At 47.5% G+C, this 15,394-nt stretch overlaps 1 protein-coding gene across 1 annotated transcript in view; it reads left to right on the top strand.

Annotated features, from left to right (window-relative positions):
- Window positions 1-15,394, top strand: part of NETO2 (neuropilin and tolloid like 2) — a 530,310-nt gene that overhangs the window by 348,771 nt on the left and 166,145 nt on the right. The window contains exon 7 of the mRNA XM_069607060.1: window positions 6,196-6,424. Within this exon, the coding sequence (XP_069463161.1) occupies window positions 6,196-6,424 (229 nt within the window). The remainder of the gene's footprint in view (window positions 1-6,195; window positions 6,425-15,394) is intronic.

Consider the following 15,394-nt stretch of genomic DNA (forward strand, 5'->3'; position numbering starts at 1 on the left):
CAAAGCCATACCTTCCTCGGGGGTGCCATGTCAGGTCCATCAACATCCTCGGAAGAGTGCAGTACCCCCACGTCGAGGCAGTGGGCTGCCAGCATCACCTCCACCGAAGTTGGCATCCTGGTGGATCTGGTCCTGAGCGCCCTCTTTAACCCAGCAACGCAGCCAGGCAATGACGTAAGGCTGAGGATCTGGGGTGACATCACGGCTACCATCGACGTGGAGGGTGTGGCATACCACATGAAGAACATGGTCCAGCGACGTTGGGGCGACCTCAAGGCCCAGAACCATTCCAAGGTGGCTGCAGCCCTCACCAAGGAGCCCACTGTGGCGGTGCACCATGCAGGCTGCCACAGGTTCTTCCAGATAGAACTGTGGGTCCATGATAGGTTCTATCCGGACCTTCACTCCCAGATCTGTGCCTGGAGAAGGCATCTGGAAGCTGCTGGTGAGTACCCATGTGGAGCAATGCTCTACAATGTATGTGTGGCATGCATGTTTACAGATGCCACATTCTTTTTGCAGATTGTGTGTGGTGTGAGATGCAGCAGCTTGCTGCCTCATGCCAATGCTGGGCGTATGTGACGTCAGACAGTGTATACTGGCATATGTATGGGTATTGGCAGATTTTTCATCAGTTACTTGATGGAATCAGGCACATGCTGTGTGAGATCATGGACCAAGTGCAGGGACAGTACAGTTGCAGGCATGCTGTGTTGTGGGCATGTGAGGTACATGTATGATGGACACCTCCATGTGTGGCACACCGGCAAGTGCATCCATTCAGACAAATCTGCTTAGAGTGAGACATGTGCATGGATGTCTGTAAATGGCAAATTGTTGCATTGACATCTCCAGGACAGGGATGTGACATCTCATCCCACTGCATTTGGAGCACATGTGTACATGTGTACATGAAATATGGGTATGCTAGGCCACACAACATGAGAAATTGATTTGCAGATATGTGTGGCGGTTCATGTTGCTTGTAGTTCATGCTGTCACATATGCCTGTTGGTGATTGTGTTTGTGTGGGCCGGTGCCCTGGTGCAGTTCCCATGCCGCTGGCTACATGTCATACTTATGTAGGTTGGTCATTGGTATTGTGGCGTTGCATGTTTTGTGTGAAACGTTGGTGGCCACGCAATAATGTGCTGTGTTGACATGTGCATGTGTCATGACTGTGATTCATCCTCCACACTACACTCATGCAGCAGTGGACATGCAGTTTGCATGGGCACGTACATGTGTGTGTGCATTGTGTGTGTGTCAATTCCTTGTTGCAACATGCTGCCTGATTGGTGATGTTAACGTTGTGTATGCCACACATGCATTTACGACGATAACTGATGTGAATGTCTTTTGTCCCATTTTTCACAGTTGCTGCAGCACGTGAAGATGGCGGAGGTATCGCTGTGGAGCAGAAAGGCAGGGACAGGGCCATCAGACCAAAGCGCACACCCCGGCCAGCCACCATTGAGACCACCTCATCTGAGGGAGAGTTGGCTAGCAGAGCACACATAACATTAAGCAGAGCAGCTGGGGGTGAGTCCCAGGAGGTTGTTGTGGTGGGGACTCTTCAGTGGCTGTGGGCCAGGGTGCAGAAGCAGAGGGGCCATCCAGGGAGGAAGGCTCTCTGGAGTCATCCAGGGAGATGAAGGGGTTGGTGGAGGAGGAGGCAAGTGAAGGCCAGCACACAGGGTCTGGTGTAGACATCCAGGAGGGTATTCAGGCTGAACTTCTAGGCCAGGGAAGCAAGGATGTGCAGTGCACCGTGGAGCAGCCTGTCCCTGGTCCATTTGATCCAGCCCTGCCCACCTTCGTGGGTGCCTCCACCCAGACCGTGCCCCCCCCTTGTGCCTGAGGAGACCAGCCTTGAGTTGGTGTGCGCCCTGCTGGCTGGTCTGGAGAGGCGGATGGCCACGATTTGTCATGCTGTGACAGCCGCTTGTAAGGAGCTGTCACAGCATCACGATTCAATGTGCCTCTACCTTGGCCAGCTGGCAAGTGCACTTCTCTCGGGTGGTCTCTATGCACTGGCACATTCACTTGCCCCCCTCCTCCACTGACTCCTCTGTGCCCCAGTCGTCCTCCGTGGAGCCTTCCTTGCATGGTGACATCAAGGCCCCCTCTACACCAAGTCCCACCCACACCGCCCAGTCTGGTGGCAAGCACGTTCCTGCCTTCGGTGGAAGGCTCAACTACTACAGAAGGGTTGGTCACTGTGCCTGCCCAGGCACCAGCACATGGAAAGGCATCAATGGGACAGCTGCCACCTCAGAACAGTGTTGGCATTCCCCCCCCAACATGTAACATCCAGACGCCGGGGCTACCTGCGCTGCCTACGCTCAGCCAGGCAGCAGCAGAGGCAGTCCTAGCAGGGCCATTCAACATTGAGGAGGCAAGTCAGGCACGACAGTTCGGCTACCTGGCAGCAGGAACGGAGGAGACTTCGCGAAATGATGTTCGTCGGAATGGAATTCAGAAGGCAGCTGATGGCAGAGAGGCAGCGGGCTAGGGAGTCAAGGATTGCTAGGGCCAGGGCAGAGGTGGTGGAGAGACGGACTCTGAGGCGGGCTGCCATCCTGGAGGAGGCTTGCAGGGATGCAGAGGAGAGGAGGATGTTGGGGGACCTGCAAGCCATCCAGGAAAGAATGGTGGCCTTCCTCCATGTCGAGGACGAGTAATGCGACTCTGCCCTGGAGGACGTGATGAGAGACGATTGAGCCTGCTGCCTGTGTATATAGTTGTCTGGATTTTCTTTTTTTTTTAAACTTTTGTTCATTTGTGTCCTTGTCCATTTCCCCCCTCCCCCATAGTAGTTTTTTTATAGTGTACATATTTTGAATACAGATTTAAATGTATTGATCACACTGTTGTTTCTGTCTCTTTTTTCATGTGCTACATTTAGTTTACTATGGTTTTGGTATGGATTTGTTCTGTGACTGTCATGTGGGTTGTAGGCCACAATGTGGATACACTCATCACTTGTGCAGTTGTTATTCAGTAAGTGTGCCCCTCCCAATGCATGGCCTCCCACCTGCACACATCAGATATCACCCAGTGGATGCTCTCATGTCATGCTGTACATCTGCCACTGAAATGCTTCATCTTCACATGTGAGTTTTTTTAAGTCTGGCTGTACACATCATCCATCTCCTTAGCTCACACACTCTCAGGCATCCTTCACATCACCTGAACACATGCCTGATCAACTTGTGTTAGTTGCAGGGGCTTTGACTGCAATGCCTTCCTACTTGGCTCCCTTCAGTCATTGCTTTTTACATGCTACTATTCACACACACATTACATGTGACTGTCCTACCAGTGATGTCTTGGACTTGTGTCCTCCTAGGTCATTTGAGGCCATTGCAATGGCACATGGCCACAATGATATGTCACATTGCATTACATTGCTTTACTATGTCACATGTACATGGTGCGTTCCAGTGTAGCTGGTGCTACATTCTGCTGTCCTGTTGCTGTGCAACTGGTTGTGATGTACCAGGTAGTCCTGTGATGAGCTACGGACATGGATTCTGCAGCAGTGCCGTAACCAAAAAACACTCTGGTGGAAGCCAACCTACTGACTCTGGTGCTCACACATTGCCTTTTTAGGGGCTAAATTCGTTGCTGTCAACAAGTCTAATAGTGGTTCATATTTCTCAAAAATTATGTAGATTTAAATTCTTCTTGAAAAAATGTTTCTTAATTTTTCACCCCTGTTTACTAGAAATCCATTTGCAGTCAATGTGTTCTATATTTGTAAAAATACATGTTTTATTCACACAGTTTTCTGAGGCAAAAAGACACTATGGTCTGGTATGAACATTCTATTGACAATGCATTTTGGTGCCTAGCACCATCTTCAGGGCTATTGGTTCATAATACGCAGTTTACAACACCATTAGTCAACAAAATTCAATTGAAATTGCATTGTGCATGTATCACCAAGATAGATTTTCAAAATAATGCATACATACCAACGTTGTGTTTTCAGATAGTTTGAAATCAATTGTCCAGTTTCATAAAGATAAACAAAAGAAAAAAAGAAATCACAGTAAATGTCCCTGCCCAGTGAACATATTTTTACCAAACGCACCCTTGTGAGAACCAATGTATGGAAGTCCTTTTACCTTAACGTTCATGTGACCAGTGTACACTTGTCTTATCTCCTTAGCAGTAATGTCAGAGGTTTGCCTGTAAAGTATACAGCAGATGTAACAATAATCTATCCTAAATTTACAACCTGTTAGTCATCTCCCAAGTGCAGCGTGTATTCGCTTACCTCCTGCATTCGTTCCGTTTGGTCAGACTGCCGTGAACCTCTGCTCGCAAGCGCGCAAGGTTACACGGCTTTAAATGTTGTCATGGAAATCCGGCAAGCGTCGCCCGTCAGCTGGAAACAGCTGTGCGGACCGTGCCTCGGGGAAACAGTAGTGCTGCCAGTTGTTCAGGCTTTGGGTGGATATGTGGCCAGTGTGCTTCATGTTGGAGTTCGGCCTGTGGAGGTAAGTTGACGGTCAACATTGAACTGGTAGGGGTGTAATGTGGCAGGGCCAGTCTGGAGTGTTGTCAGAGGTGAGGGGGGCTGGTGGGTGGTGTCAGGGCTGCCTGGGGGTGGTGTCAGAAGTGAGGGGTGCTGATAGGTCGTGTCAGGACCTGAGGGTCTGCCTGGGGGTTGTGTCAGCTGTGAGGGGGCCTGGCGGGTGGTATCAGGACCTAAGGGGCTGCCTGTGGGTTGTGTTGGAGGTGAGGGGGGCTACTGGGTGGTGTTAGGACCTGAGGGGCTGCCTGGGGTGGTGTCAGAGGTGAGGGGGGCTACCGGGTGCTGTCAGGACCCGAGGGGCTGCCTGGGGGTGGTGTCAGAGGTGATGGGGCTAATGGGTGGTGTCAGGACTAGAGGGGCTGCCTGGGGGTGGTGTTGAAGGTGAGGGGGCTAGTGGCTGGTGTCACGGCTGCCTGGGGGTGGTGTCAGAGGTCGGGGCTAGTGGGTGGTGTTAGGACCTGAGGGGCTGCCTGGGGGTGGTGTCAGAAGGGAGGGGACTGCTGGGTGGTGTCAGGACCTGAGGGGCTGCCTTAGGGTGGTGTCAGAGGTGAGGGGGGCTGGTGTCTGGGCTTGAGGGGGCTGCTGTGCTGTAGGGGTATATGGAAGCAGTTTGGGTGCGTTGGGCGTAGGGTGGACGGTAGGCAGTTTTGCAGGGGTGCAGTTGATACTTTCAGGGAACCTCATGCAGAATCGCAGGGGTGCAGCCGTTACTTATGTGGGACCTCACGCAGATTGGCAGGGGTGCATTGGTTACTTATGGGGGACCTCGAGCAGAATGCCAGGGGTGCAGCCGTTACTTACGGGGGACCTTGCACAGAATCGCAGGGGTGCAGCCGTTACTTACGTGGGACCTAGTGTAAATTCGCTAGTGTGCAGCCGTTACTTACGGGGGAACACGCGCAGTGTCGCCAGGTTGCTGGATGTTGGCCAGAGGTGGACGCAGAGGTTTGCGGAAAGGTTGGTCTATGGCTATGGCTATGGTTTTGGTTTACGCAGGCGTGCTGTGGGCATTCCTCGCGCATCTCAGCTCTGTTTGTGGATCGGGTTGCTTTGCCATTTGTATTCCAGGAATATGCAGACAGCGCATTAGAAACGTTGCATGTAGGGCCGCGCAGAGTCATTTTGGCACAAGGACGTTGCGGGATCGATGCAGACTTTTCTGTGAGCCAGGCCCCCAATCAGCAAATAGAGCCCGGTTCCTTCTGACCTACAAACATCAACGCTGTCACAACAGATGCCTTGCTCCCCTCCTGCCACTCCTACTAACTTCCAACCTCAACCAGCTCAGACATGGTGGCTCTCAGGTCAAAAAAAACTGAAGTCTTGTGATATAAGACCCAATAACATACCTCTTCGTAAGCAATCATGAACGTTTGCTCATTTGCGATTATTAATATGTTGTGCCTTTTGATGTCCGCAGGACAACACAGCATACACACAAACAATATGTGGAACGTTTACAGAAATATAAATCAATATCAAAGTCTTTAGTCTAAAACAACTGTTTGCATGTATCCTGGACCTTTGTAGCATGTCCTTATACAGTTAAGGTTAATCCATGATATCTGCTGCAGGAAAGCAATGCTCAGTGTTTATTGGAGGCTATATAACCTGCTAACCTTGGACCACTGTCTCTTATACCCGATCAGATATACCTGCGCTTCCTGGACTATCAGATGGAGCATTCCAACGAGTGCAAGAGGAACTTCGTGGCCGTCTACGACGGCAGCAGCTCCATCGAGAACCTGAAGGCCAAGTTCTGCAGCACCATGGCCAACGATGTGATGCTGCAGACGGGCACCGGCGTGGTGCGCATGTGGGCGGACGAGGGCAGCCGGCTGAGCAGGTTTCGGATGCTCTTTACCTCCTTTGTGGACCGTAAGTAGGTTGCGCTTCCGCGCGCGCACGTGCTGCTGCTGCTGCGCGACAACACGCCAGGAATTACACGAATCCCCAAGCTTTAGAAACACGAGGGGGGCGGCTCGACCACACTCTCGATAAGTGGTCGGGCAGCGGGTGCACTCTGAGCTTATGATGCGGCCACACGTCCCCAGGGTTACCTCATTGTACTGGACATGGAACCTAAGAATGTGGACTCCCTCCTCCCCACTCCCTCCAACCCCCCCCTCACAGATAAGCCAGGTGCTGAGTAAGGGCAGAGCTATATCGGCGGCAGCAAGTTCCGAGGCATGAGTGAAAATGGCGCGACAGTTTGAGTGACTGGCTGGCAATACCCTTTTTCATGGACAGCCATTTTACTGCACGCAGACAGAGAACGTAGCACGCTGTTATTTGTTAAATCAGACTGGTTGAAAGCATATGAAAATCGAGTCATTTACAAAGTAAAACCCTTTTGCTAAACGTAAACGCACCAGAAACTCGGATTAGTTTTTCTGTGGAAATACAACTTTTATTTACATCATGCATGGCAGTACAATGCATGGCGGTGTCAAACAGTGATTGAGAGAAGGTGTCTATATCACATATGTATCGCTCATATCATAAGAGAAATTAAAGACTTCTTATGTGGACCCATGTCAAATATGAGCAGTTCAGCTAGTATTCGCATTTGGGCTCTGATCACTTTGCATTCTGGAACTTGTGGTCCTGATTTTAAAGGGAAATAATACTACACATACTGTATGAGAATACCGAATGACGGGAGCTAAAAAGCCAGATGTTGCAAAATATGCAGGACAACTTCAGAACTTTGATTCTTTATATTTTTTCAACACAGAGTATAAACCTGAAGCGCTTTCAGTGCGTTACTCCCAGCGGTGGAGTGGGAATGTCTTGCCATGGCGGGCCTGCAGATTATATAAAGAGATCTATTTATTTAGGGTGTTTTTGGCATGCTCCCGCAGACCAGGCCAACGTTTGAATTAGTCTAAGACATTGAGACATCATTTAACCCAATTTATTTATTTATTTATTTTTAATTTTTTTTATTTGTTACACGCCCAGACCCTCGGGTGTCACGGCGAGGTTATAAGACAGCTTAGAAATTAGTCACATTCAAACATTACATTAGTTGCATTACATGATATAGGTTACAACATATTCACAACAATATACAGTGGCCTAAGTATTCACAACAGTATCCGATGGAAGGGGTCCTATCTTTGGGTGCTAAAATTGGTTGAATAACCAGGTTTTTAGCTGTTTCTTAAAGATCGTGAAGGAAGATGCTTTTTTGATGATGATGGGTAGGGTGTTCCAGTGTTTGGGGGCTAAAGTGGTGAAGCTGCTGCCCCCTGCTCTTGTGGTTTTGAATCGGGGGGGGGGGTCCAGGAGGAGTTTGTCGTTGGATCTCAGTAATCTTATGTTAGTTTTAGGATGCAGAGTGTTATTGAGGTAGATAGGTCCTTTTTTTGTAATGCATTTGTGGGTGATGCATAATGTTTTGAAAATGATGCGGGCTTTGATGGGGAGCCAGTGGGCATCTTTCCTGGTCTTGGATATATGGTCTGATTTTTTTATGCCTAGCGCTGCCCTCAGGACTTTGTTTTGCAAAAGTTGCATTTTGGCTAGGTTGGTGTTGGAGGTGCCCAGTAGTAATACATTACAGTAGTCCAATTTCGATAGGACCAGTGCTCTGGCCAAGGTGAGGCAGTTTGCTGGGGTCAGAAATTGTCGGCTGAGTGCAATTAATTTGGAAGTGTAGGCCGTGGAGGAGGAAAGTACATTGATCTGTTTAGTCATGGTCAGGCTAGCATCGAAGTACACTCCCAGTGTTTTTACTTGTTTTGACACTGGAATATTGGTGCCGTCTATGTTGATGGTTGAATATTCTGGCTGAAGGGTTGCTAATTTGGCTGGAGCTCCTACGATGAGGACTTCCGTCTTCTCATCGTTAAGACATAGGCTGTTTAATGCCATCCAGTTTTGTATGATGACGTAAATTTTATTGATTGTTAAAGTGTCCTGGTCATAGTTGCCTGTAAGAGGTATAAGGATCTGGGTGTCATCCGCAAAATTTGTGTATATGACACCCATATCGTCAAGTGCTGAGAACAGGAGCTTGGTATATGCGTTATACAGCGTGGGAGAAAGGCAAGAGCCTTGGGGCACTCCTATGGGGACTGGGATGGAGTTGGCTGCTTCTTTGCCTATGGACACTCTGGAGGTGCGGTCAGTTAAGAATGATTTCACCCAAGCAGTGGCTGCCCCAGAGAAGTTAAATTCACGGGCAAGTGAGTTGCAGAGTTTGTCGTGGTCCACCAAGTCGAACGCAGCTGAGAGGTCCAACAGCAGGAGAATGCAAAGTTTCCCTGAATCTCTAATGGCATCCATCTGGATTTTGAGGTCCAAGAGAGCTGTTTCAGTGCTGTGGTTGGGCCTGAAGCCTGATTGTCTGGTGCCGAGGAGCTGGTTAGATTCTAAATGGGTTTGAATTTGGTTGTAGGCTAGTTTGTCGATGATTTTGAGTAAGAATGGGACCGTGGTTATGGGGCGATAGTTAGTTGGAATGGTGGGGTCTAGATTTGGTTTTTTTAGAAGTGGTGTAACCCAGGCTTCTTTAATGCAAGTCGGAACTGTATTGGAGTTGAATGAGGCATTGACAAATCATCCCCCATATTCTTAGAACATCAAGTAATGTGAGCCCAAAAAAGAATCTTCACTGGGTTTTGCGTATTTTCCAGGCACGCAGCTGAAGAAACTGTTTCATGAGGGCACCTGCTTGTAGTCATTGTTTGACAGTGCAATGTAGCCTGTTGTATGAGATGCGATGAAACAAATAGGAAAGGGGGTTTACTTTGTAATCCAGTTTGTTGTTTTGGATGGTTAGATTGCTAAATGGGGTGGTGGGGGCTTTGACACCAGATGACCTATTGCAGCGTGAATGACTCAAACGTTCACACTTGCCAGAAATAACTCATTATTTAACATGTTGCCAAGTTAAGAGTACTCATTGCATCACAGTGATTAAGCTTCACAACATGTTAAATAATGCCTGTCGATATTACCAAACTTAATAGTATTAATTGTATTGTCTGTATCAATATAAAAGAAAGATTTGATTTTGGCAGAATTCAAGCATAGGCATGTTTTCGGCTTCTAGTGCAGAACAGTAAAATGTAGGCAAATGAACTGAAAATTCACAGGCGTGCTAAAGGTAGAAATGCAGAGAAAACCATGATCCACTTAACACGCTGCGCGTTTACTCTTGCCCCAAGACTCCATTTGCATACTTGCCAACATGCCCCATTCCAATATGTAGGTGCTCATCCAGTCCTGGGGTTTTTCTTTGCATTCTGGGACTTGAAGTTCCACTTTTCCATTATAAAACTCGGGCTACAGGTCCCCAGAATGCAAAGAAAAAAACAGGACTGGATAAACACAGATTGGAATGGGTCATGTTGGCAAGTATGCATTTGCATCCATGAACAGCACAGAAATTGGTGAAGTTATTGTATTGTATCCAATGTAGTAAACCGAACAGTAGGCAGAGCCCTTATGCTGCTGGAGTTGGGTGGTTTATTTATTTCCTGCGCTGCCTTCTGTCCCCTGTGAGATTGGTTTTGACCCTTTTATGTCAGAGTCATTTTAACCTAGTTTGGCACATGGACTCTTTTTAAGCTAGCCCCGATGCAGATCCAAACAAGTATTGGCAATGCCAACAGTTTGGGCTTTTGTGGGGGCATGGTAAAGGCACTTGCCAAGCACTGTCGTAGTGGTATCAACTGGCCATTGATGGTCGCAGGTGCAAAAGGATGCGGGTACCTGGGCATCTAATAGCAGTGCCTGGCAAATTCCTAATACTTATACACAAGCCAAACCTGTTGCCTTTTCCAATGTTTGTTTTTACCAGGACTTCAGTGAAGGATGCGCAGAGTGCTTATAAATGGAGTGGCTGAAGGGAGACCTGTTTAAGAAATGTTCATGACACCAGTAGCGGCTTTGCATCTCCAATTAACTCTCAGAAGGCTGCTTTGAAAAAACACTAGCAGGCACTTTGAGTGCAAAGTTTGGTGGTAAGGCTTGATTAAAGTGAGCACAAAGAGTTCCCATGAGGAGGTGTTTTGGGTGGGGAGGGGCAGGAACTGGGTGGGAATGGCCATAGGGATTAGCATGGCCACGGGCAGTCTATGGGTACACCTACAGGCTCTGTGTCCCTCCTTAAATGCCACTTCCCCCCTAGGTGTACTCTAATGCAATAGTTTCAGCATATAGGTGTAACAAGCACCAGCGAGTAGCCCAAAATAAAACATTAAGGGATGCCAAGACTCTCTGGACGTGACCTCCTCCACCCACCCCTTCAATGCGATCACAATGCATAGCTTGATATATTGCCCTGGTATGGGTTGAAAAAAACATGGCAGCCTCCTTGAAGTCTCTTCTTCATCTCTGCTGGAATGAGATAAACATGTGGTAATTCATAGGCAAAATAAGCGGTCCGCAATTTGGGTAGATGTCTTCTAGCAAACGTACAGGATATAGTTTACCAAGAGCTGCCACAAGTCCGCCATCAAGGCTGTAGTACAGATGCAGGACACAGATCAGTAGCCGCCTGACAAAATACACATAGCCCAGTATGGGTACAGAACTCAGATTAGCAGCATCGTAGAAGTTACAACTGCTGAAAGATTGGCAGCAACCAGCAATGTGCCCATAGCAAGCATAGATCAAGGCCACTGATTACAAATGCACAGTAAAGTGCACATACTCAAACATAGACTGAGAATAGTAGAGGCCGTTGCTTTTTAAGTAGTGTGCCAAGAAACATACTGGTGTGTGCACTACACCCCTGGCCACTGTTATTATATGTGAAGCAACACTGTGCCAATTAAACCATCACCCTGGGTTCTTCAAAGCAGGCACATTGCGAACTAAAGTGCTTTTAGTGACTGGCAATTTTGAAATAGTAGCACCAGGACGTTCAACAAGTTGGTCAGGATCACACACTTCTGGTCTAGCCTGCAATGTGGGCAATTGACAGCAGTTTATCAAATCGTGTCATTCAGCAAGGTGAAATTATTTGTGAATGTTTGACTTTCATGAAATGAAAATAATGCTCTGTTTTGTAGACCTGGCTTGCAAAGTACACTTATTTATTTATTTATTTATCTATACATTTATAGCAGCGCTCACAGCCCATGAACATCTCGGTGCTAGTTACGGTTAGGAGAACAGAAATCAGTAGGGAGCGGATAGAAGGGAGGAGAGACAAGTCAGCTAAACAACAGTGTATTAAGTTCCTTTGTGAAAACATTGTAAGAGGTTTGTTCCCGCAGGTGCTGGGATAGCTTATTCCAGAGAGATAATGCTCGGACTGGGAAGCTGGTCCCCCCAGCTTTGGCACGACTGAGCCTTGGGGTGATGAGGCGTCAACTGTAGGCCTCCCTGGTAGGTCTTACTGAGGTGTGTTTTATGAGACTGGTTGGCAGGTAGCCAGGGGTGTTTGAAAGACAGCGGTGGGTAAGGGATAGGATTTTGAGGGTGATTCTGTTCTTTACTGGAAGCCAGTGGGCGGATCTCCTGGCCTCTGATATGTTTTCCTGTTTGCCAATGTACTAGGCGCCTCTGAGGGCTTTGTTCTGAGTGGTTTGAAGTTTGTGGAGTTTTTTTTCGGAGGTGCCGCAGAGTAGGGAGTTGCAGTAGCCTAGTTTCGAGCATGTAAGTGCCCGTGGAACTTCCAGATGGTTTGTGGCGGTGACGAAGGGTTTGCTGGCATTAATTAGTTTGATCGCATAGCCTTACGTCGAGGCGATGTGATTGACGTTGCGAGACATGGAGAGTGATGAGGCGAGGTAGACGCCCAAAGTCTTAACAAAGGGTTCTACAGGAATCTTGTAGCTGTTATTGACAACGGATGTGAAACCCTTGGGGAGACTCTTCAGACGGGCAGAGAGTCCAATGAGTAAGAGCTCAATCTTTTCATCATTGAGGCTGAGACTGTGATCTGCCAACCAATCTTGGGTAGTTTCATACATTTTGTTGATTCTCAGGGTGTCTTTTGGGTGGTCACCGGAGAGGGGGATGAGAATTTGGGTATCGTTGGCGTAGTTAGTATACGAGATACACAGTGTGTCAAGGTGGTCGAACAGTGGCTTGGTGTAAACGTTGATGGGTGAGACACACAATCCTTGGGTGTGGGGGAGGCAGTGGCCTCACGCAAATACTCTAGAAGATCTGCTGGATAGGAAAGAGGCGATGAAGTTAGTGGCGTCTGGGGAGAAGTGAGTGGCGTATGAGAGCACTTGGCATAGGATCTTGTGATCAACAAGGTTGAATGCTGCTGAGAGGTCGGGGAGGAGGAGCAGGGATAAGGATCCTTTGTCGTTTGCAGCATCGAGCTGATTTTTTAAGTCGAGAAGGGCCTGACAATATTTTAAAATAAATCTGGTAGAAATATGATTCACAAAAGAATGACTGTAGCTTTATTTTCTCCACATACATAGAACTCTATAAGTATCAGAATACAAATGAATGTAAACATAAAAGACATCATCTGGATTGTCTACTGTATGGGAATCATCTTTAGAAATCATCTGGAAGAACCATATTGAAGAGATGTCTTTAAAGCTCTGTGAATGGGATTTCACTGAAGCATTGCTGGGCATTGCCGGGCATTGCCGGGCAAAGGCTACCCAAAGTCCCTATCCAATGGGTTGAAGGCAACGATATCCAGGTAGGGGGCAGACCCTCTCCCTGGTCACTAGAGGGGAACATTTCAAGTGACCTGCTGAGTTAAAACCTGACTGCAGCTGGACACTGGTAGCCAGGATTCGGTCTGCTAAAGTGGCACACTCTGCAGTATCCCAGGCAACTTTCCTAGCTGGGAAGGGCAAATGACAGACTCGCCTTTCCTCCAGACTAGGTGTACGTTCCCCAGCACCCCAAGGACCAAATCAATTTACCTTTTGTTCCTTTTGCAATTTCCAGCTGCATTGAGCCGCTGCAGGCACTTTGAGCACCTCAGAGACACTGCATAGTCCCAACAGAGCTGCCTTTGACCTTCTCTCAACTTCGAGCTGCTTCAAGCCCCTTCGACATTCGGGAGAAAAAAAATCGCCATCTGTTCAAAGCTTCTTTGAGCCATGAGTCAATGCTGCATGTCGAACTGTACCACATTGTGGAACCTCTGGAGCATGCTCTCTGCTGAATCTGAATCTTCACTTCCCACGCATGGAGCCTTCGAGCTATGCAGGCTCCACATCACCCGCTTGTCCCAAGCTTCTTCAAGATACGAGCTGTTGCCGCTTTTCATGCCACAGCACTGTGATGAAACCCAACGAGACAGCAAGTCAACTCAAACCCACTTGATGCACAGGAAAGCATTCAGAAACCTGGCACAATGCTTTTGATACCCTGGAAGAGGACAATAAGGTATGTATATCCATAGGTCAATTCTCTGGCCTTGTTCTATGTTCCCAAGTGAAATTAAGACCCGATTTCATACTTTAAAGACATATTTTTGAACTTCTTAGACTTTTCTACAAATCTGTTTACTTGAAGACTCCTGTTCTTCAATACCAAGAGTGCCTTTTTCTCCAGAATTCTGCTTTCTCTTTGCATCTGATTGTAGGGGTGGGTTGTTAGTGTGTTTAATGATGTGTCTGTCCTTTTAGTTTCATTAAAGTCTTCTTTTAATAAAAAAAAAAAAAAAAAAAAAAAAAAAAGCTTTCTAGAGGCCTTCGACGTTTGGTTGTCTCCTGTCGTTCAACTCAAATAGCCTACATAGAAAGAGCAGGCAATGGGCTAAAACCGGTCTGCAACTTTTGGCTCTCCAGATGTTTTGGACTACAATTACCATTATTGCTCACCCTTGGGAAGGCTGGCATGGGGTGATGGGAGCTGTAATTCAAAACATCTGAGGAGTCAAAGGTTGCAGGCCCCGGGGATAAACAATGGCATCAGAATACGAGACAGCAAACACGTTCACTGAAGACAGTGCAGCACTATTTAGTGAGACAAGATGATCTGCCCAGTATGGCAGCATTGTCCAGTGGCAAAGCCGGGATATGGGCCTTGAGACTTTGGCTCCAGTGTCTCTAATTTGGCTACCTAATCACCTCTCCCGACAAAGGCATTATGCTCTTCATTGGGCGTGACTACCATGTTTTTGCAACCCTTGTTTGGAGGCCCAAGCTGAAGACCTGTAGTTGACTGATATATGTCCGTTTTTATAACTATTTGTTTTCTGGTGTAGTTATGTTGTTTTATCGCATTGTAGATGTTACTTTAATCAGAGATTATATACTCAAGATTAGCAACCTAAGAGAGAGGAAGGGCCAACACTTCACTGTCAGGATTTGGAACTGTGATCTGTCATATGAACCCAGATCTCTAACAAGTGCTCGACACACTGAGCTATCCTCTGAACCATTGTGGCATTCAGCTCATCCACTTGTAGATCATATGTTGTTATTGTATGTAGCCAATATATTTTCCCAAGAAAGCTGAACATGTGACATAAGTTGTGCTACGGTGAACGCACAAACTTCAAGTTGTGTATTGCCTGCTTCGGCAAGAAGGAATGTTGTGATGTCATGTAGAGTGTTGTTGTCTGAATGACATAATATATGGGTGAGGATTCTAGCACAGGCAGTTGGTAAGCCCCTGCCCGGGTGATGGGTCGCCGGTGTCTTTGTCCTACTAGATGTAACTTACTGGTATCCACATAACTGCTTATAAAGTATCTTGAGAAGCTGGTAATAAACCTTGCAAGTCTCTAAGGAGACTGGAGGCGGCCTCATTATATTGGTGACAAGCTGGTCTTAACAAGAAGAACCTATGTGTAACAGAAGGAAAGCTGGTGAACCTGCTGCAAGGGGTGCAGGAAGAAGGAGAAGGACAACACTGCCCCCAAAAGAAGTAAGAGCCATCACCCAGGATGGCAAAGGG

This window comes from Ambystoma mexicanum, chromosome 1p, assembly GCF_040938575.1.
Source record: "Ambystoma mexicanum isolate Mex_15411 chromosome 1p, UKY_AmexF1_1, whole genome shotgun sequence".
In the NCBI taxonomy this organism is placed as follows: Eukaryota; Metazoa; Chordata; class Amphibia; order Caudata; family Ambystomatidae; genus Ambystoma; species Ambystoma mexicanum.